This window comes from Nycticebus coucang, chromosome 7, assembly GCF_027406575.1.
Source record: "Nycticebus coucang isolate mNycCou1 chromosome 7, mNycCou1.pri, whole genome shotgun sequence".
Taxonomy (NCBI): domain Eukaryota; kingdom Metazoa; phylum Chordata; class Mammalia; order Primates; family Lorisidae; genus Nycticebus; species Nycticebus coucang.
The window spans coordinates 112,594,010-112,608,429 of NC_069786.1; the positions used below are offsets into that span (position 1 = coordinate 112,594,010).

General features: G+C 40.3%; 1 protein-coding gene across 21 annotated transcripts in view; it reads right to left on the reverse strand.

Annotated features, from left to right (window-relative positions):
* The window catches only part of FN1 (fibronectin 1), a 72,258-nt gene that overhangs the window by 9,251 nt on the left and 48,587 nt on the right, over positions 1-14,420 (reverse strand). For 4 of the 21 annotated variants that reach the window (XM_053598184.1, XM_053598188.1, XM_053598185.1 and 1 more), the window contains 13 exons: positions 12,830-13,099; positions 11,708-11,824; positions 10,867-11,031; positions 10,158-10,313; positions 9,284-9,397; positions 8,174-8,443; positions 6,813-7,000; positions 5,832-5,919; positions 4,948-5,124; positions 4,073-4,162; positions 3,666-3,845; positions 2,435-2,524; positions 871-1,337 (listed from right to left, as the gene is read on the reverse strand). In XM_053598184.1, the coding sequence (XP_053454159.1) occupies positions 871-1,337; positions 2,435-2,524; positions 3,666-3,845; positions 4,073-4,162; positions 4,948-5,124; positions 5,832-5,919; positions 6,813-7,000; positions 8,174-8,443; positions 9,284-9,397; positions 10,158-10,313; positions 10,867-11,031; positions 11,708-11,824; positions 12,830-13,099 (2,372 nt within the window). The remainder of the gene's footprint in view (positions 1-870; positions 1,338-2,434; positions 2,525-3,665; positions 3,846-4,072; positions 4,163-4,947; positions 5,125-5,831; positions 5,920-6,812; positions 7,001-8,173; positions 8,444-9,283; positions 9,398-10,157; positions 10,314-10,866; positions 11,032-11,707; positions 11,825-12,829; positions 13,100-14,420) is intronic. The other 17 variants (XM_053598191.1, XM_053598202.1, XM_053598200.1 and 14 more) reach the window with 5 other exon arrangements.

Here is a 14,420-nt window from a genome sequence, read left to right on the forward strand (position 1 = left end):
AGTGTTTAAACATAGCAAAAGGAGACACATGAAGAGAGATGGTGTAGGGGTCCTGATCCGCTGAGTGAGGGGTATCATTTCTGCCAGAGTCTCCTCCCCAAAACATGGGGCTGCATGGTTACCAGGAGCCCTCAGGAATACCGGAGATGGCCTCTGCTTTATCTCATTGCAGTACTGGTCCGTAAAAACCCTTTGGAAACCCTGCCATGTCCCCTTCACATAAAACATGGGCACTGCGCTATATGGGGACATAGTCACGCTATGTAAGGTGATAGTGTACCCCAACACAAAGTACTTAAAATAATTTAGCAAATCTTCAGACGTGTAAGCTCATACATTTTCATGTTTGTAAGCTCATACATTTCCCACAGTATAGTCAGTGTTTAAAATTCTGCCACTTTCTAAAAAGTAAGAACACAACAAAAGTTGATATCAGCAAATGAAGAACAGAAGTTTCAGTTAGAGAACCAATCGCTTTACCACAGCTGCTACGTACAGCTTCCCCTAAGTTCTTTTCCTTTAGACAAATTGTACACAGTGATCTTTTTCAAGGATAAACTGCAAAGATGGTGTTTTAGACTTCTCCACATAAATGTAACTTCAGGTAGAACATTTTTCTTTCTTTTCTAGAACTTTCCCTTGCTCTCATGAAAGAGCCCCACATGTGTGAGAATAGAAATTATTTTCCCCCTTAAATAAAAGCTTTATTATGCTTTCTGGTGCGTCCTCCAAAGTGGAGCCATACTGAGATTTTATAAAACCTCTTTCTATGATACCCTAGGAGAGAAGCTACTTTATATCAGAGTGCTGGCTACTTCAGTTACCTTGCTCCTTTCTGGGCTGCCCCATCAGAAGGGAAAAGAGAATTACCTGTAAGGGTTCTTCATCAATGCCAACAGGATGACATGAAATGATGTACTCAGAACTTTCTTGGAATGGGGTCCAAGAGATGGTTGTCTGAGAGAGAGCTTCTTGTCCTGTAGAGGCATTTGGATTGAGTCCCAGAACGTGAGGGTAGAGGTGATGGTCTACATCTCCCCTGGGGACGTGACCAATTTGGATCTCCTCATCTACATTCGGTGGGTATGGTCTCGGCCTATGCCTTACGGGGATGGCCGTGGTGGGTGGTGTGGTCCGCCTAAAACCATGTTCCTCAAAGATCATTTGTTGGCCAACACTGGGCTGCTGACCAGAAGTGCCAGGAAGCTGAATACCGTTTCCATTGTCATACCCAGGGTTGGTGATGAAAGGGGTCTTTTGAACTGTGGAAGGAACATCCAAGATCTCTGGTCCATGAAGACTGGGGTGTGGAAGGGTTACCAGTTGGGGAAGCTCATCTAGCCGAGAGAGGTTAGAGCCAAAAAAGCAAAGCGTGTTAAGCTCCAGGAAGCAGCAGCAATGATCATTATCAATTCAGGCAACAATGACTGTTCGTCAATGCAATCAAAGCCTCTGACCTCTTCTCAGATCACAAAACATTTTTTCCAGAAAGAAATCTTTATGATATTTTTCGAAGGTTTCTTTATAGTTTAGAAAGAAACAAGTGTTAGTATAAATTTATTACACACACAGAGCTTGGTACCACTGAGCCCCACAGAAGCTGCATCTGCCCAAATTAAGCCTAATGGAACCAAAAGGTACAATTTTTTTTTCCTTTCTTTTTCTTTTTTTTTTTTCAATTTGAGAATAGAGTTGTAGGAATAAGAATCCAGACTAATCATGTCAGTGTCTGAAGTATGAGAATTACAGAGATTTGGTTCAACAGTTTTTCATGGTTTGGAGTGATAAAAATAGATAAAAACACATCTGTATACTTTAAAAATTTTCCTATCTCAATGTATACAGCATTTTGTTCAATTAAACTGAAAATGGGAGAGACTTCTGACTTGGGTCTTCCCCCTTGCCAGAAGCTCTGGTGCTTTTTACTCCTATATTCCTTTCTGTCTAATAAAATCCTATATCACCACTGGAGAAAAAGAATAAAATAAACTGAAAGTGGATGAAAAAGTAAGACATTATTTTAGTTCCAAGGTTTAGAAACCAAATAATAAATAAAGACAAAGGGGAAGGGTTGCTCTCCCTCCTTTAAGAAAAAGAAAAGATTTTAAAATTCATCAGAAAGTCTGGAAGAATAACAATCATAGTAACTCGGTTTTACCATTTAATATATGCTTTGAATTTTTAAAAGGTGAAAAACCAGGCTTTCTGTTGATTGGCTGGAGTAAAGAAAGAAGTAAAACCAAACTCTGCAGGGTATGTTAGATTATTCCTGCTGTCAAAGACTACAATGTACAAGCTATGCTGTTAGAAAAAAAAAAAAAAATCCACCAGAAATGCATCAAAACTCAGAAAGAACCTTTACACATTGCAAAACTGAACATTTGCTATTAGTTTTGCCTTAACTTTCTCCTTGTCACCCAAAAGGAGCTCTTACCTGTCTTTTTCCTCCCTATCAGAGGCTCACTCTTCTGATTATTCTTCAGGGCGATGACGTAAATTGTGTACTCAGTTCCTGGTTCCAGGCCTATTGGAGGAAGAGAACCAGCACAGTGTCAGTCAGCTCTGCTAGCCAGTGGAAGTCATGTCCCTTGCAGATGCTACAGTCATGTCCCTTCTCTTCTCCGGCTGGCTGCTGGAATCTTGAAAAGTCAAATCAATTTCACTTCTCTTCCATCAACACCCAGATACACTGCATATATATGAAGGCCCTATAGCAAATTCATTATTTTGCTATCCAATTTCATACCTGAACATGCACTTTTAGGCTAATTTTTCTAGGATATTCTTGTAACATGTGGTCTTATTGCCATTTTGAACTTAAGAAAAACCTATCAGCATCATATACTACCAGTGGAATACAAATTTGGAAGAAATCACTGCAGATTATACTAATGAATCTGCTTAGGCCTAATAACCAGGCAGCCCTCAATGGCAGATCAAAGGAAAGTGAAACTGAAGACAAGCACCAGCGGGGAGAGAATGAGCAGACTTTGGGCGGTCTCTGCAGGAGGGATCCAGTTCAACTGGTCTCATATCTCATTTTATTTCCTGTCTCCAAAAATACCAGTATCTTCTTCTGGCATCTGTGTATTCTATGGGAATTTTTATGTTCCGATGATATCTTATATACATTTTCTATATTTAATCTCTGGGACAAGAATAATACTAGAGGGTTGTAACATTTCCCATTAAGGTGGACAACTCCTATTCCTCAATTCCAGGCCATCTCTCCAACGGGAGTGGTTGGGATAGCTTTGCCTTGAGACCTATTCTATGGGGCTAGAAACCCAGGGCAACGGCAGGTGGTGCGAGATGATTAGATCTGCAGGGAGCTGAATGTAACGACAGGATCACAATTAGCTAGTTTGCTTTGAAAAATGTCTTTTTCCAGGACTGACCTGACAGACACCTGGAATACTCACAGCAAAAAAAAAAAAAAAGTCTATTGATATCATTAGGATGATATTGAAATCTCATTTTCACAAAGTCATGCCTTTGAAATGTATTGAACTCTATAGCGCTTACACAGAGAATGCTTTTTGAAGTTATTAGGAAAAGAGCGTCTTGTTTTCATGATACAGCATCAAAGAAACAGTTGGAATTTGCTAAGAATGTCATGTGTCCTAGGCATAAAGAGGAAAATCACAGCATGAAAAGAGGAATACCAGTAATAGTGGCCTCCGTGACACCCGGGCGGGGCCGAGGGACGACTTCTCTGGGAGGGGACCCAGGCTTCTCAGACTTGATGATGTAGCCAGTAATCCTGGCACGGGGTGGCTGCCAAGATATCAGCAAGGAATTGGGTGTGCTGGCCAGGAAATGCAGGTTGGATGGTGCATCAATGGCTAAAATAAATACAAATTAAGTCTCTATAAAAATGAATAATCAATGCCCACACTTTTCCTCCCAGCCCTTCTAAATAGACTTGAGAGAATCTGAGAAGTCTGTTAACTTTAAACAGGATTCACTGAGATCTGTATCACAAAAATCCCAGGCTCACGCCAGTTTCTTATGTTCACGGAACTGATTACATGTAAGTCAGTGGGGTTTCCTTAGTGGAAAGTGTAGTTACCAGTGGAGGCATCGATGACCACCGGGGAGCTCCGGGCGTTGTCATTCAGGGTGTACAAGTAGATCTTGTAGTCAGTGCCTGGCTGCAAACCTGGTATTTGAGAAGAGATGATGTTTACTGGATTTTGCTTTTACTGGAGAATTTTCAAGTTCACCTGCAAGCTTCTTGGTTCCTCTACCATCCCAGTGTCATGGACACCACAAAGGAGGCCCCCATTTGAACAAGAAAGTAGAACACGGTATTGATGTTAACTATTAGAGAGAAACATGCCTCCAAAGCAAATCACTGATGCAGACAAGGACATTAGCTAATGTAAATGTTGGAATGTAAAAATGCTATGTTAAAAGCAGCCCTCTTGGAGGATGTGGGGTGGCCACCTATTGAGAGGGTTTTCTTATTCAGTCATCACTGGTTGATACCTAGAATCAGAATTTTAGAGCTCAAAAAGACCTAAATTGACCCAAATTTAAACATCCACTGTTACAAACTTTGACTTTTTTTAAGTACTATTGTTTGCTTTTATAAATTAGTTATCCATTCTAATCCATGTTAATGCTAAGAACTGTACATCACAATTTTATTTCTTTTGTTTTTAAGCCTTATGTTATAGTTTTTTTGTTTTTAAATGAAGAAAAGCACAAGGTGATAGAGATCAGAGTTGATGAATGAAACTTAAGCCATTTCTCTGACAAACATCACACAAATCAGGTATTCAAAGGATAAGACTATTTCTGATGATGGTATGAAAATTCCTTTCTAAAACTAGGTCATCATGAAACTATGAACATAAGTTTAATCAGCACAATAAGTAATTATCAGCCAGTTTATGTGATGGACAGTGTTCACCAGCGAGGCCAGGGCAGCAAGTTCCTGACCTGTGATGGTGTAGCTTCTGATTTCTGGCCTGATGATCCTCTGGATTGGAGTCTGGCCATTGGCTGGGACGGCATCAACCTGGAAGCCAGTGATCGTCTCGGTCTTGGTTCGCCAGCTGATGGTGATGGTGGTCTCAGTAGCGTCTGTCACACGGGCCCTTCTTGGAGGGCTGACATCTGCATAGGTTCATAGCTAGAGATTAGTGCCTACTTGACTCCCACGTGTAAGGTTTGGTATTTTAAAATATTTCCTTATTGTACATCAATTACATCCATTCCAGAAAATACATATCTATTAATGTGTAGGTTATCTCCGTGGGCATTCAGAAAGGTCAATAGGAACTAGAAAATATGAAAATATTCACCTGTCATGCCTTTTCTTTTGCAAAAGCTTTATAGATACTACCGTGTTCCCAGGCCTGGCTTTCTCATATCTACAACTATTTCAGTAAGTATTAAAATTATTAGCTTATTGTAACGTAAAAGTGTGGTAGGAGTTAGAATATTTAACATGGCCAACTAGCAATTTTATTGATACAGCAGCAAAGTAGAAACTAAGTCCAATTTGTTATAATATCTATTGTACTGTTATGATACAGCAGGATCCAGTGTGTCCTCAAATTACAACAAATACAGCACCAGCTAGGTATTATACTATGCTATAACATCAACGTCGTAACATTATAAAGTGGTTTCATTTTATGTGCCAGCAGACCACTTTCTGGAGGGTCATGAAAGGTGACAGTGGTATGCCAGAAAGATCGGTTTCTAAACTAGGACTCGTACCACTGTTAGCAATACAAAAAAAGTCATTTACTATTCTTTAATTTTTCTTTGTACAGAAAGTCTGTCAATGCTGAAATGTTTGATTACTTATTACTTACTCTCCAGAGTGGTGACGACTCCCTGAGCTGGTCTGCTTGTCAAAGTGTCCTTAAGAGCATAGACACTTACTTCATATTTGGTGGCCACCTATAAATAAGGGCATGGTGAGCTTTAACAGTGTCATCATCTGAAACGCTGCGATTTTCAACGAAGCATTATGTAAACACGATGGTTATAAAAGGAAAGATACAGTAGTGAAACCCAACACACTGCACATTACTAGATTAATTTCACTCCTATACAGCATATAATCAACAACATACTTAAATTAAGTGAATTTACAAATGCTTTTAGGAGTTAAGCCCAAGTAAGCTACAGCTTACATACTTACATTAAGCTGATAAAAAATGAGGAAAATGGTATTAGCCTGCTTTCCCCCTTTATGATCTGACGGGTGCTAATCATTAATTTTCTCGGATCATAGGCAAAAGGAGCGTTCTGCCTCTGAAACCTCTTTCTCTAGTTTTTCCCGGAATCAGCCTCACGCTAAGTTGTACACCAATCCCCCAGGCTCCTCACTAGTTTTCTGCATGCACATCTAGAAGGAAAATATTTTAACAAAGGGAGGGCCAAGCTGGGTTGGTACAAACTGGAAAACATTCTTTTCCAAGGTATCAGAGTTCAGAGAATGCATTAGGAAAGTAGCTTTAAGCATCAGCCTGTGGATCTGTGTGGTCCTCCCACACATACCATCTTAGAATTCATCTAAAAGCTACACACATTCCAAAGCTATTCATAAAATTCTGTCTCAGTAGCCATCTGTGAAAACCTAGGTCAACACGAAGGAGTCTAACTGATACAAAATTACAATAAAATTGTTTGCTGGCAGAGGGGGAAAAACACGATTAGATTTATTATGACAACTCACAGGACAGGTGCCTATGAAAAAGATTTATGATGACATTATGTTTCCAGCACCTTATAAACTATGGCACAGATGACTACTTCTTTATTCTGATGAAAAGGACAACACTTCATACCATGAGTCCTGACACAACCACGGAGGAGCTGTCTGGAGAAAGGTTGATTTCTTTCATTGGTCCAGTCTTCTCCTTGGGGGTCACCCGCACTCGGTACCCGGTGAGGTGAACATCGGGGGCCGTCCACTCCGCACTCAGACTCGTCGGTGTAACCTGAGTGAACTTCAGGTTGGTCGGTGCAGGAATAGCTGCCGGGAGGGTCACTGGTTAGAGATTCTCTTATAGGAAATGGGGAAAAAGGAAAGCAATGTGAATTCCAAGAAGCAGAATGGATTGTTCTTGTTGGGTTAGGTCAGTTCTCTGGTCAAGCAAAGATTCAGTGAAAGAAAGTACAAGAAGGGAAGCAAAATGAAGACAATGTTTATTGGAAAAAATGTGTTTTATATCCATCAGTTATCAGAATCACTGGGAACACCTGGGTAAATGCCAGAACTTTAACAGGCGTTAAGTTTTAGAAGGTTTTTGTTGTTGTTGTTGCTGCTATTTGCTCTTAAAAAACAAAAATGCCAACTTGGCTTATTGGCCAGTAGGATTGATTTTCCATTTGTATAGAAAGATGAGCAAGAGCCCTTTTTTCTATAGAAATTATCTTTGTAGGGAAAACCATTTCACAGAGTGTTCCATCCAAGAAAGATAGAATTATGTTTTTATTATCTCTTTATTTGGATCCCACGGCAGATATCACTGCTAAATTTGAAGTATTCTCTGCGGGGCAGCGTAGGAAGAAAATTGGCTCCCAACAGAAGCAGGAAAGAGAAGCAAAGAGCAATGATACAGATTGTCACCTCTCGGGCTTATGCTGTCACCAGGACACATCTTTAGCATTCTGCTCTGCTTTAGAAATAAAGCAAGGAGGATAAAGTGTTGTGGAAAGCACCTGTCCTGTCGATTATTTCCTATGTATATGAATCATAATCATTTAAGCAAATTATCTACTGGCACATGATTTCTAAACAGAGAAGAAAGGTCTTACCCATGTGTTCTCAGAATCGTGCTGCTATGAAATGCCCTATTTTATAGTTGGGATTCCTATTTTAGAGTCAGTAATATGATGTCAAACTTCTTTTCTATAGACCCAGTGGGGGCAACCACAGGGAGTCATAGCTTAGAAAATAATCCACAATTTTAGTGTCATCTTCAATTTTAGTGTCTATACTTGCTTTGTAAGCCAAGGCACTCCAAAGCTTCTTTTTACCAGACTTGTTTATCTAAGTACCGCCTACACTTTGTTGTCTGTTAGCATTCCTCTTTGAAGAGGATCTTTCCTAATAGAACCAATAGCCCAAGAGAGTATAATTCATTCAGCAGGGCATAAAGCCGCTGCTCCCATGAGCACCTGGGTGGCGCGATTCACGATATACCTGTGGACTGGGTTCCAATCAGGGGCTGGCTCTCCATGTCACCGTGCAAGGCCACCACACTGACTGTGTACTCAGAACCTGGCCTGAGGCCTTGCAGCTCTGCTGTATCTTCTTCACCATCAGGTGCAGGGAATAGCTCATGGATTCCATCCTCAGGGCTCGAGTAGGTCACCCTGTACCTGGAAACTTGCCCCTGTGGGCTTTCCCAAGCAATTTTGATGGAATCGACATCCACATCAGTGAATGCCAGTCCTTTAGGGCGATCAATGTCTGTTAGGCAAATTAATGGTAAGAGGTTATGTGAAAAGCAAGTTGTGAAATAAGCATTTTTATAACATGCAAAGCAGTTTTGCAGACACCATTTTCTTTGATGTATTAAACTCCAATTAACCCACCAAGAAATGGAAAATTACAGAACACTTGCTTAAGTTTCTTCGGTTTGGAAAATATTTAATGCTGCATCACTTATTAAAACGTAAGTGTAAGTGAGATGAGTAGACACCCTGAAAAAAATGTCTCCCCAAATGGGGATTTGTTTATATTAATTAAAAAATATTCTACCAAGATTTGGTTTTGCAATGTGATGTTAGTCTCATAGACCTGGATTTTCTATACTTTAGAAGTGGTAAAGTTGATTTTCATTGTTAGATTTGAATTGTTACAATCATTCTTAAATTCTTCTTTTCCCCGTGCTGTTAAGTATTTAACATGCTGGTCCAGCCAGAGTCCTCCGAATGTTCCAAACATGATAGCTACGTGAGGCACACTGCAATCAACTTTACCATCCAGTCATAGAAAAGAAGGTCCTGGCAAAATATTTTGTAGGTTTGCTGTAGGCAAATAAGATTTTGTTGAGGCCATTTGAGCAAAAGAAATTCAAAGCACAGCTACTAACTATGGTAGTCTCACACCTTCTTTCCCTTTAAGTTTATTGCTTGCCACTGAGAAGAAAAACGGTTGGAAAGGACTCAGCTCAGGATATAGACTCACCAATCCATTGGCTTTTCCTATGCATAATTTTGCATAATTGCAAAAGACAGGCAGAGGACATTCAGATACCTAGGGACAAAACCTGACATTGAAAATGGAAACCAAACGGTGGCTACGTACTGGTTACTGCAGTCTGGACCAGAGGCTGACTCTCTCCGTTTCGATTCTGAGCATAGACACTAACCACATACTCGACGGTGGGCTGCAAGCCTTCAATGGTCATTTCTGTCTGATCTGCAAAGAAAGAGAAAAGCAAATGCAACATCTATACCACTCACTGTGAGCGCCCTCTAGAGTTCGGTAACAAGCACATGGTGCCCTAAAATTTCCTCTTGCAGATTAATCATGAAAATATGGAGGAGTCAGATGATCAATTTCTTCTTGGACAAACCTATTCATTGCTAATACAAATTACCATATTGGAGTAAAACACTTAAGAATATTCTCTAAAACTAATGTGCCCCTGACGATTAATGATACTGCTTTCGAAAAAAATAAAAATTAACTGGACTTTAAGAGATTGCCTTAAGATGCTAATCTCACAAGTATTTTATATAAAAACAAAAACAGCAGAGGTAATAGACTCTGAAAGTCCTCCCAGCCATTCCTCTTTTCTTAGTGTGCATGAAAAACAAAGCCATAAGGGTGGTACTAATAATTTGAGAAGCCACTAAACAGATCTACACATATAATAACAGAAACATATTGGCGGCGCCCATGGCTCCAAGGAGTAGGGCACCGGCCCCATATGCCGGAGGTGGCGGGTTCAAACCCAGCCCAGGCCAAAACTGCAAAAAAACAAAACAAACAAACAAACAAAAAAAACAGAAACATACTTATCCTAAAATTTCTACTGTGAGGTGAGTTGGTAACTATCTTGAGCCATGAACTCGTGAATGGAGAAAACAATGACCTATGACACAAAATACACAGTGCTCACAGCAAGGTGGTCATTTGTTTATCCCGTCATATATGAGATGCTGGTTATTCTTACCTGGACCTGCAGTTTTGGTTTTTGATGGTCCTGGGCCATTTTTGGGAGTGGTGGTCACTCTGTAACCAGTAACAGGAGAACTTGAAGGCAGCCATCTGACACTAATGCTATTGTCCTGAACATCAGTCACTTGCATCTGAGATGGTTTGTCAATTTCTACAAATAAAAGCAAGGAAAAGCCCAGTGAAGTCCCAGTTTCAGGGATCATGATTGGACAAGTCCTGTCTCTAGGTCTGGTCCATATTTGAACGATCTCTTATGGCTATTCATCTCTCCAAGGTGTTTCTTTTTTGCAGATTACAGACGGCTCCAGGGATATGAGCATGCATCCGAATACTATTACCTATTTTTAAGACAGCTGCTTCATTAACAAAGAAGCTACATTCCAAGTAGGTATCTGTCTTCTCACTTTATGAGCTCATCCATTCTTTTTTCCACAAATATTTATTGAATGCCCTCTATACCCATCTCTTCCATTGCAGGCATGTGGAATATATCAATTAACAAAACTGACAGAAATTCCTGCCCTTGGGGTGCTTCCTTCCTCATTTATCTGGCTCAAAACTCTGTTAGCTGTGGGTGTTAGCTGTAGGTCGTAGACTTATTAAAAAGGAAAATCAATTTTACAATGAGGAAAATACCTGGGGAGAACATTGTAAGAACTATCAGAATAAATAAGCCTATGTAACCCCAGAGGAGGAGTCTGTACCTGTTCGGTAATCAATGGAAATTGGCTTGCTGCTGGCTGGGCTGTCCCCACGGCCAGTGACAGCGTACACAGTGATGGTGTAATCGACTCCGGGTTTAAGGCCGGTGATGGTAGCTGTAGACTTGCTCCCAGGCACAGTGATCTCCTGGACAGGACCATTTCCTCCTGTGTGACAAAGGGTTAGTTCAGAGTGTAAGGGGCTCAGAGTTACTTCGGCATCACTGATTAATTGAATTAACATATCAAAAGCACCGTGTAAATCCTATCTTTCTGCTTATTCCTTTTTAAAGAGTGCTATTAATACGTTCTGAACAGAAAGGTGTATTTGTGCATGTAGGAAATGTATAAAAATTGGGAGAAAATTACAGTTAATGTTATTTTTAACATTCCAGCTTTAAAATGTCACTGAGGTGGACATTAGCATTTAAGGGGGAAGAAAGCCAGCCTTCTTCACATTATATGCCAGGATTGCGTATAATGTGTCCTTTTAAAAAATTCTAATGGAATATACTCATGTTGAATACAATTTAGAAAATACACAAAAGTAAAAAGAGAAAGAAAAGATCATTTGGTTCGCCACTAATAAGATATTTGTGAATTTATGGCCTTCCCCCCCTCAGCTCAAATGTTTCCCTTCTAGTTGTATGACATAAACAACTTTTTATCTTGATTTTGTAACCAATTCTACCATCTATATCTTTATGCTTTCTTGGAAAAGACAGGGCTGTACTGATTGGCTTGCCAAAGTTTCTTTAATTACAAGTGTCCATCGTTGGGCTTTCAAGGTTACCCACAACAGAATCTGATTGGATCAGGATGAAAGGGCATTTCATTGCGGTACCTGTTTCTCCGTAGGTGATCCTGTAATACCGCACGGTGACGGCAGGTGCATCCCAGCTGATCAGCAGGCTGGTGGGGGTTGCAGCAACAACTTCCAGGTCCCTTGGGACATCAGAAACTAGAAGAAAACAGGAGACTATTTTCATATCCATCATTTTCCAATAATACTCAGATTTACTCTGTTGGTTTTCCAGATAGTTGTCTTTTTGATTCTTTCAAACAATAACATACAGACTATGCAAAAAGAGCAGAATTACAAATTATGAATAATGCAAGGCAAGAGGTTAAGGAGCCCATCCAAATTGTGATGAAATGATTATTTCAAATTTACTGTAGGGCTTTTTTCCTCTCAACGTTTTATTTTGAAAAAATTTCAAAACTAAAGAAAAGTTACAAGAACGCAATGAACAGTCTTCGCTCCTCGGTGACATTTGCCACATCTGCCTGTCTCTCTCTCTCCCTTAACCAGTCGAGACCAAGATACGAATACCCTGATGCTTCTGCTCCTTTACCTAAGTCAGCATCTATTCCTGCAGAGCAGTGATGCTATGATACTACAATTACATTTTTAAGGGCCCTTTGAAACAGTGTTAAGTTTTGTACATTTTTTTTTTTTTTTTTTTTTGTAGAGACAGAGTCTCACTGTACCACCCTCAGTAGAGTGCGGTGGCCTCACACAGCTCACAGCAACCTCCAACTCCTGGGCTTAAGCGATTCTCTTGCCTCAGCCTCCCGAGCAGCTGGGACTACAGGCGCCCGCCACAACGCCCGGCTATTTTTTGGTTGCAGTTTGGCCGGGGCCGGGTTTGAACCCGCCACCCTCGGCATATGGGGCCGGCGCCTTACCGACTGAGCCACAGGTGCTGCCCCAAGTTTTGTACATTTTTAATAAAACTTGATTTATTAGAAATACAAAAATGCCTAAATCATGTGAGAAATTTCTCAGGATAAAGTAATTACCTTCTAGAATATATTCTAAGAGGGATATTTTTCTCCACATTCTCTCACTTCCCTCTCCATGTCTCCTAAACATCATCCATTTTTTTAAGAGACGACAACAGATAACATAAAGCTCTTTCACAGAACACACCGACTGCGCCGGAGAGGACCGAGACCAGAATACCTGTAGATTGCTGGCCAATCAAGGCGGGACTTTCCTCTTTGCCATTAACAGCGATGATGCTGACCACATACTCTGTGCCCGGACTGAGGTTGGTGAGGGTGATGGAATTCCGAGAGGGAGGCACTCGGTCTTTCCGAGGTCTTCCACTCTGGTGCTCAGGGTGATGGCGGATCTCGTAGCCAGTGATGGGGGCTCGAGGCGCCATCCAGTGGACAGTGAAAGAATTGGGGGTAATATCAGAAAAGTCGATGCCGGTTGGGGAATCTAGGCCTGTTTTCCCCACCCAGGGGAGAAAGAGAGAGAAAAGAAAAGAAGATACCACCAGATTAGGAAATGGGAAGACTGTAGGGGAAAGTTCTTTCTGTTCTTCTGTTCTTTCTCATCAACACCATGGTTTGCCATAAACCTCAGATTATGATATACTGATTCTAAGCCACACAGGAATTTCAAAATCATAAACTGACTCAGCTCAAAAACAGCCAACTCAAGCACTCATTTTTTTTTTCTTGTGTGAAATAATCCAAGCAATTGTCACGTGGTATTACAGTAGGGTTTCTGCATCACGTTTGAAGATCTTCTGGGAAATGATACTTTCAAATACTTCAGTATTCCAGTATTCTGTGCCCTATCCTGTGGGTGTGTCTCTTAAAGTGAGGCAAGACCTGCCCACACTTAAATTAAGTTTTTGGCTCTCACAGATGCGTAAGAGGGAACTGCTACTTCGACAGTGCGGGAATGACGCCAAACAGAAAACTTTCTAAAACTGAAGACGTTAGTATCCTGGACAAATGACAATGTAGGGAATTCCTCATGAATTGAGAATTTAGTGCATTTTTGAAAAATTAATAAGAATTCAGAATTATCTTAAATTCACATCACTTAGTCTTTCTGGGATTTGTAGCAAATTTCTGTTCCAGTTATAATATTCACTCATTCTGTGGAATAAAATACTGAAGCAAAATAGATATTATAACTCGTGCCAAAGGAAGGTGAACTGTAAACTAATGAAAATACTAACCTGTACTTTTTTTTGCAGTTTTGGTAAAACGGGGGCCAGCGCCCTACTCCTTTGAGCCACAGGCGCACCTCCCTAAACTGTACTTTTTTTTAAGAAAAAAATACATTCATATTTAAGAAAGGATACAATATTTAGGGTACTCAATTCAACTTCTTTCTTGTCACAAATGTATATTTTATTAAGTTGAAAGAAGACATAAGCTTGCTGGCTTAGTAACAGAAGGAAAACATGGAGATGACAATGACAGTGTCAGCTCAGCCATCAGACAGAGCCGCCTACTGGAAAGGAGCGTCCACCAACGCTAAATAACAGAGCATGAGATACTCTTCTCAGGAGATTTTTCTTTTTTAAAGGGTAGATAACAAAGTCTCTGGACTAATTTGTTAGTAGTCAAAGTCCAGGTAATTGTTGAGTAAGGCATCTTTTAATTCTTAAAACCAGTGATATAAAAGTACTACGATGACGAGCATATACCTACTACCACCACCCAAAACAGGGATGTATTTTTATGTCCCATAACAAGGGATATATTTTTAGCAGTAATATTTCCTTTTGTTATTCAAAATTGGTGGG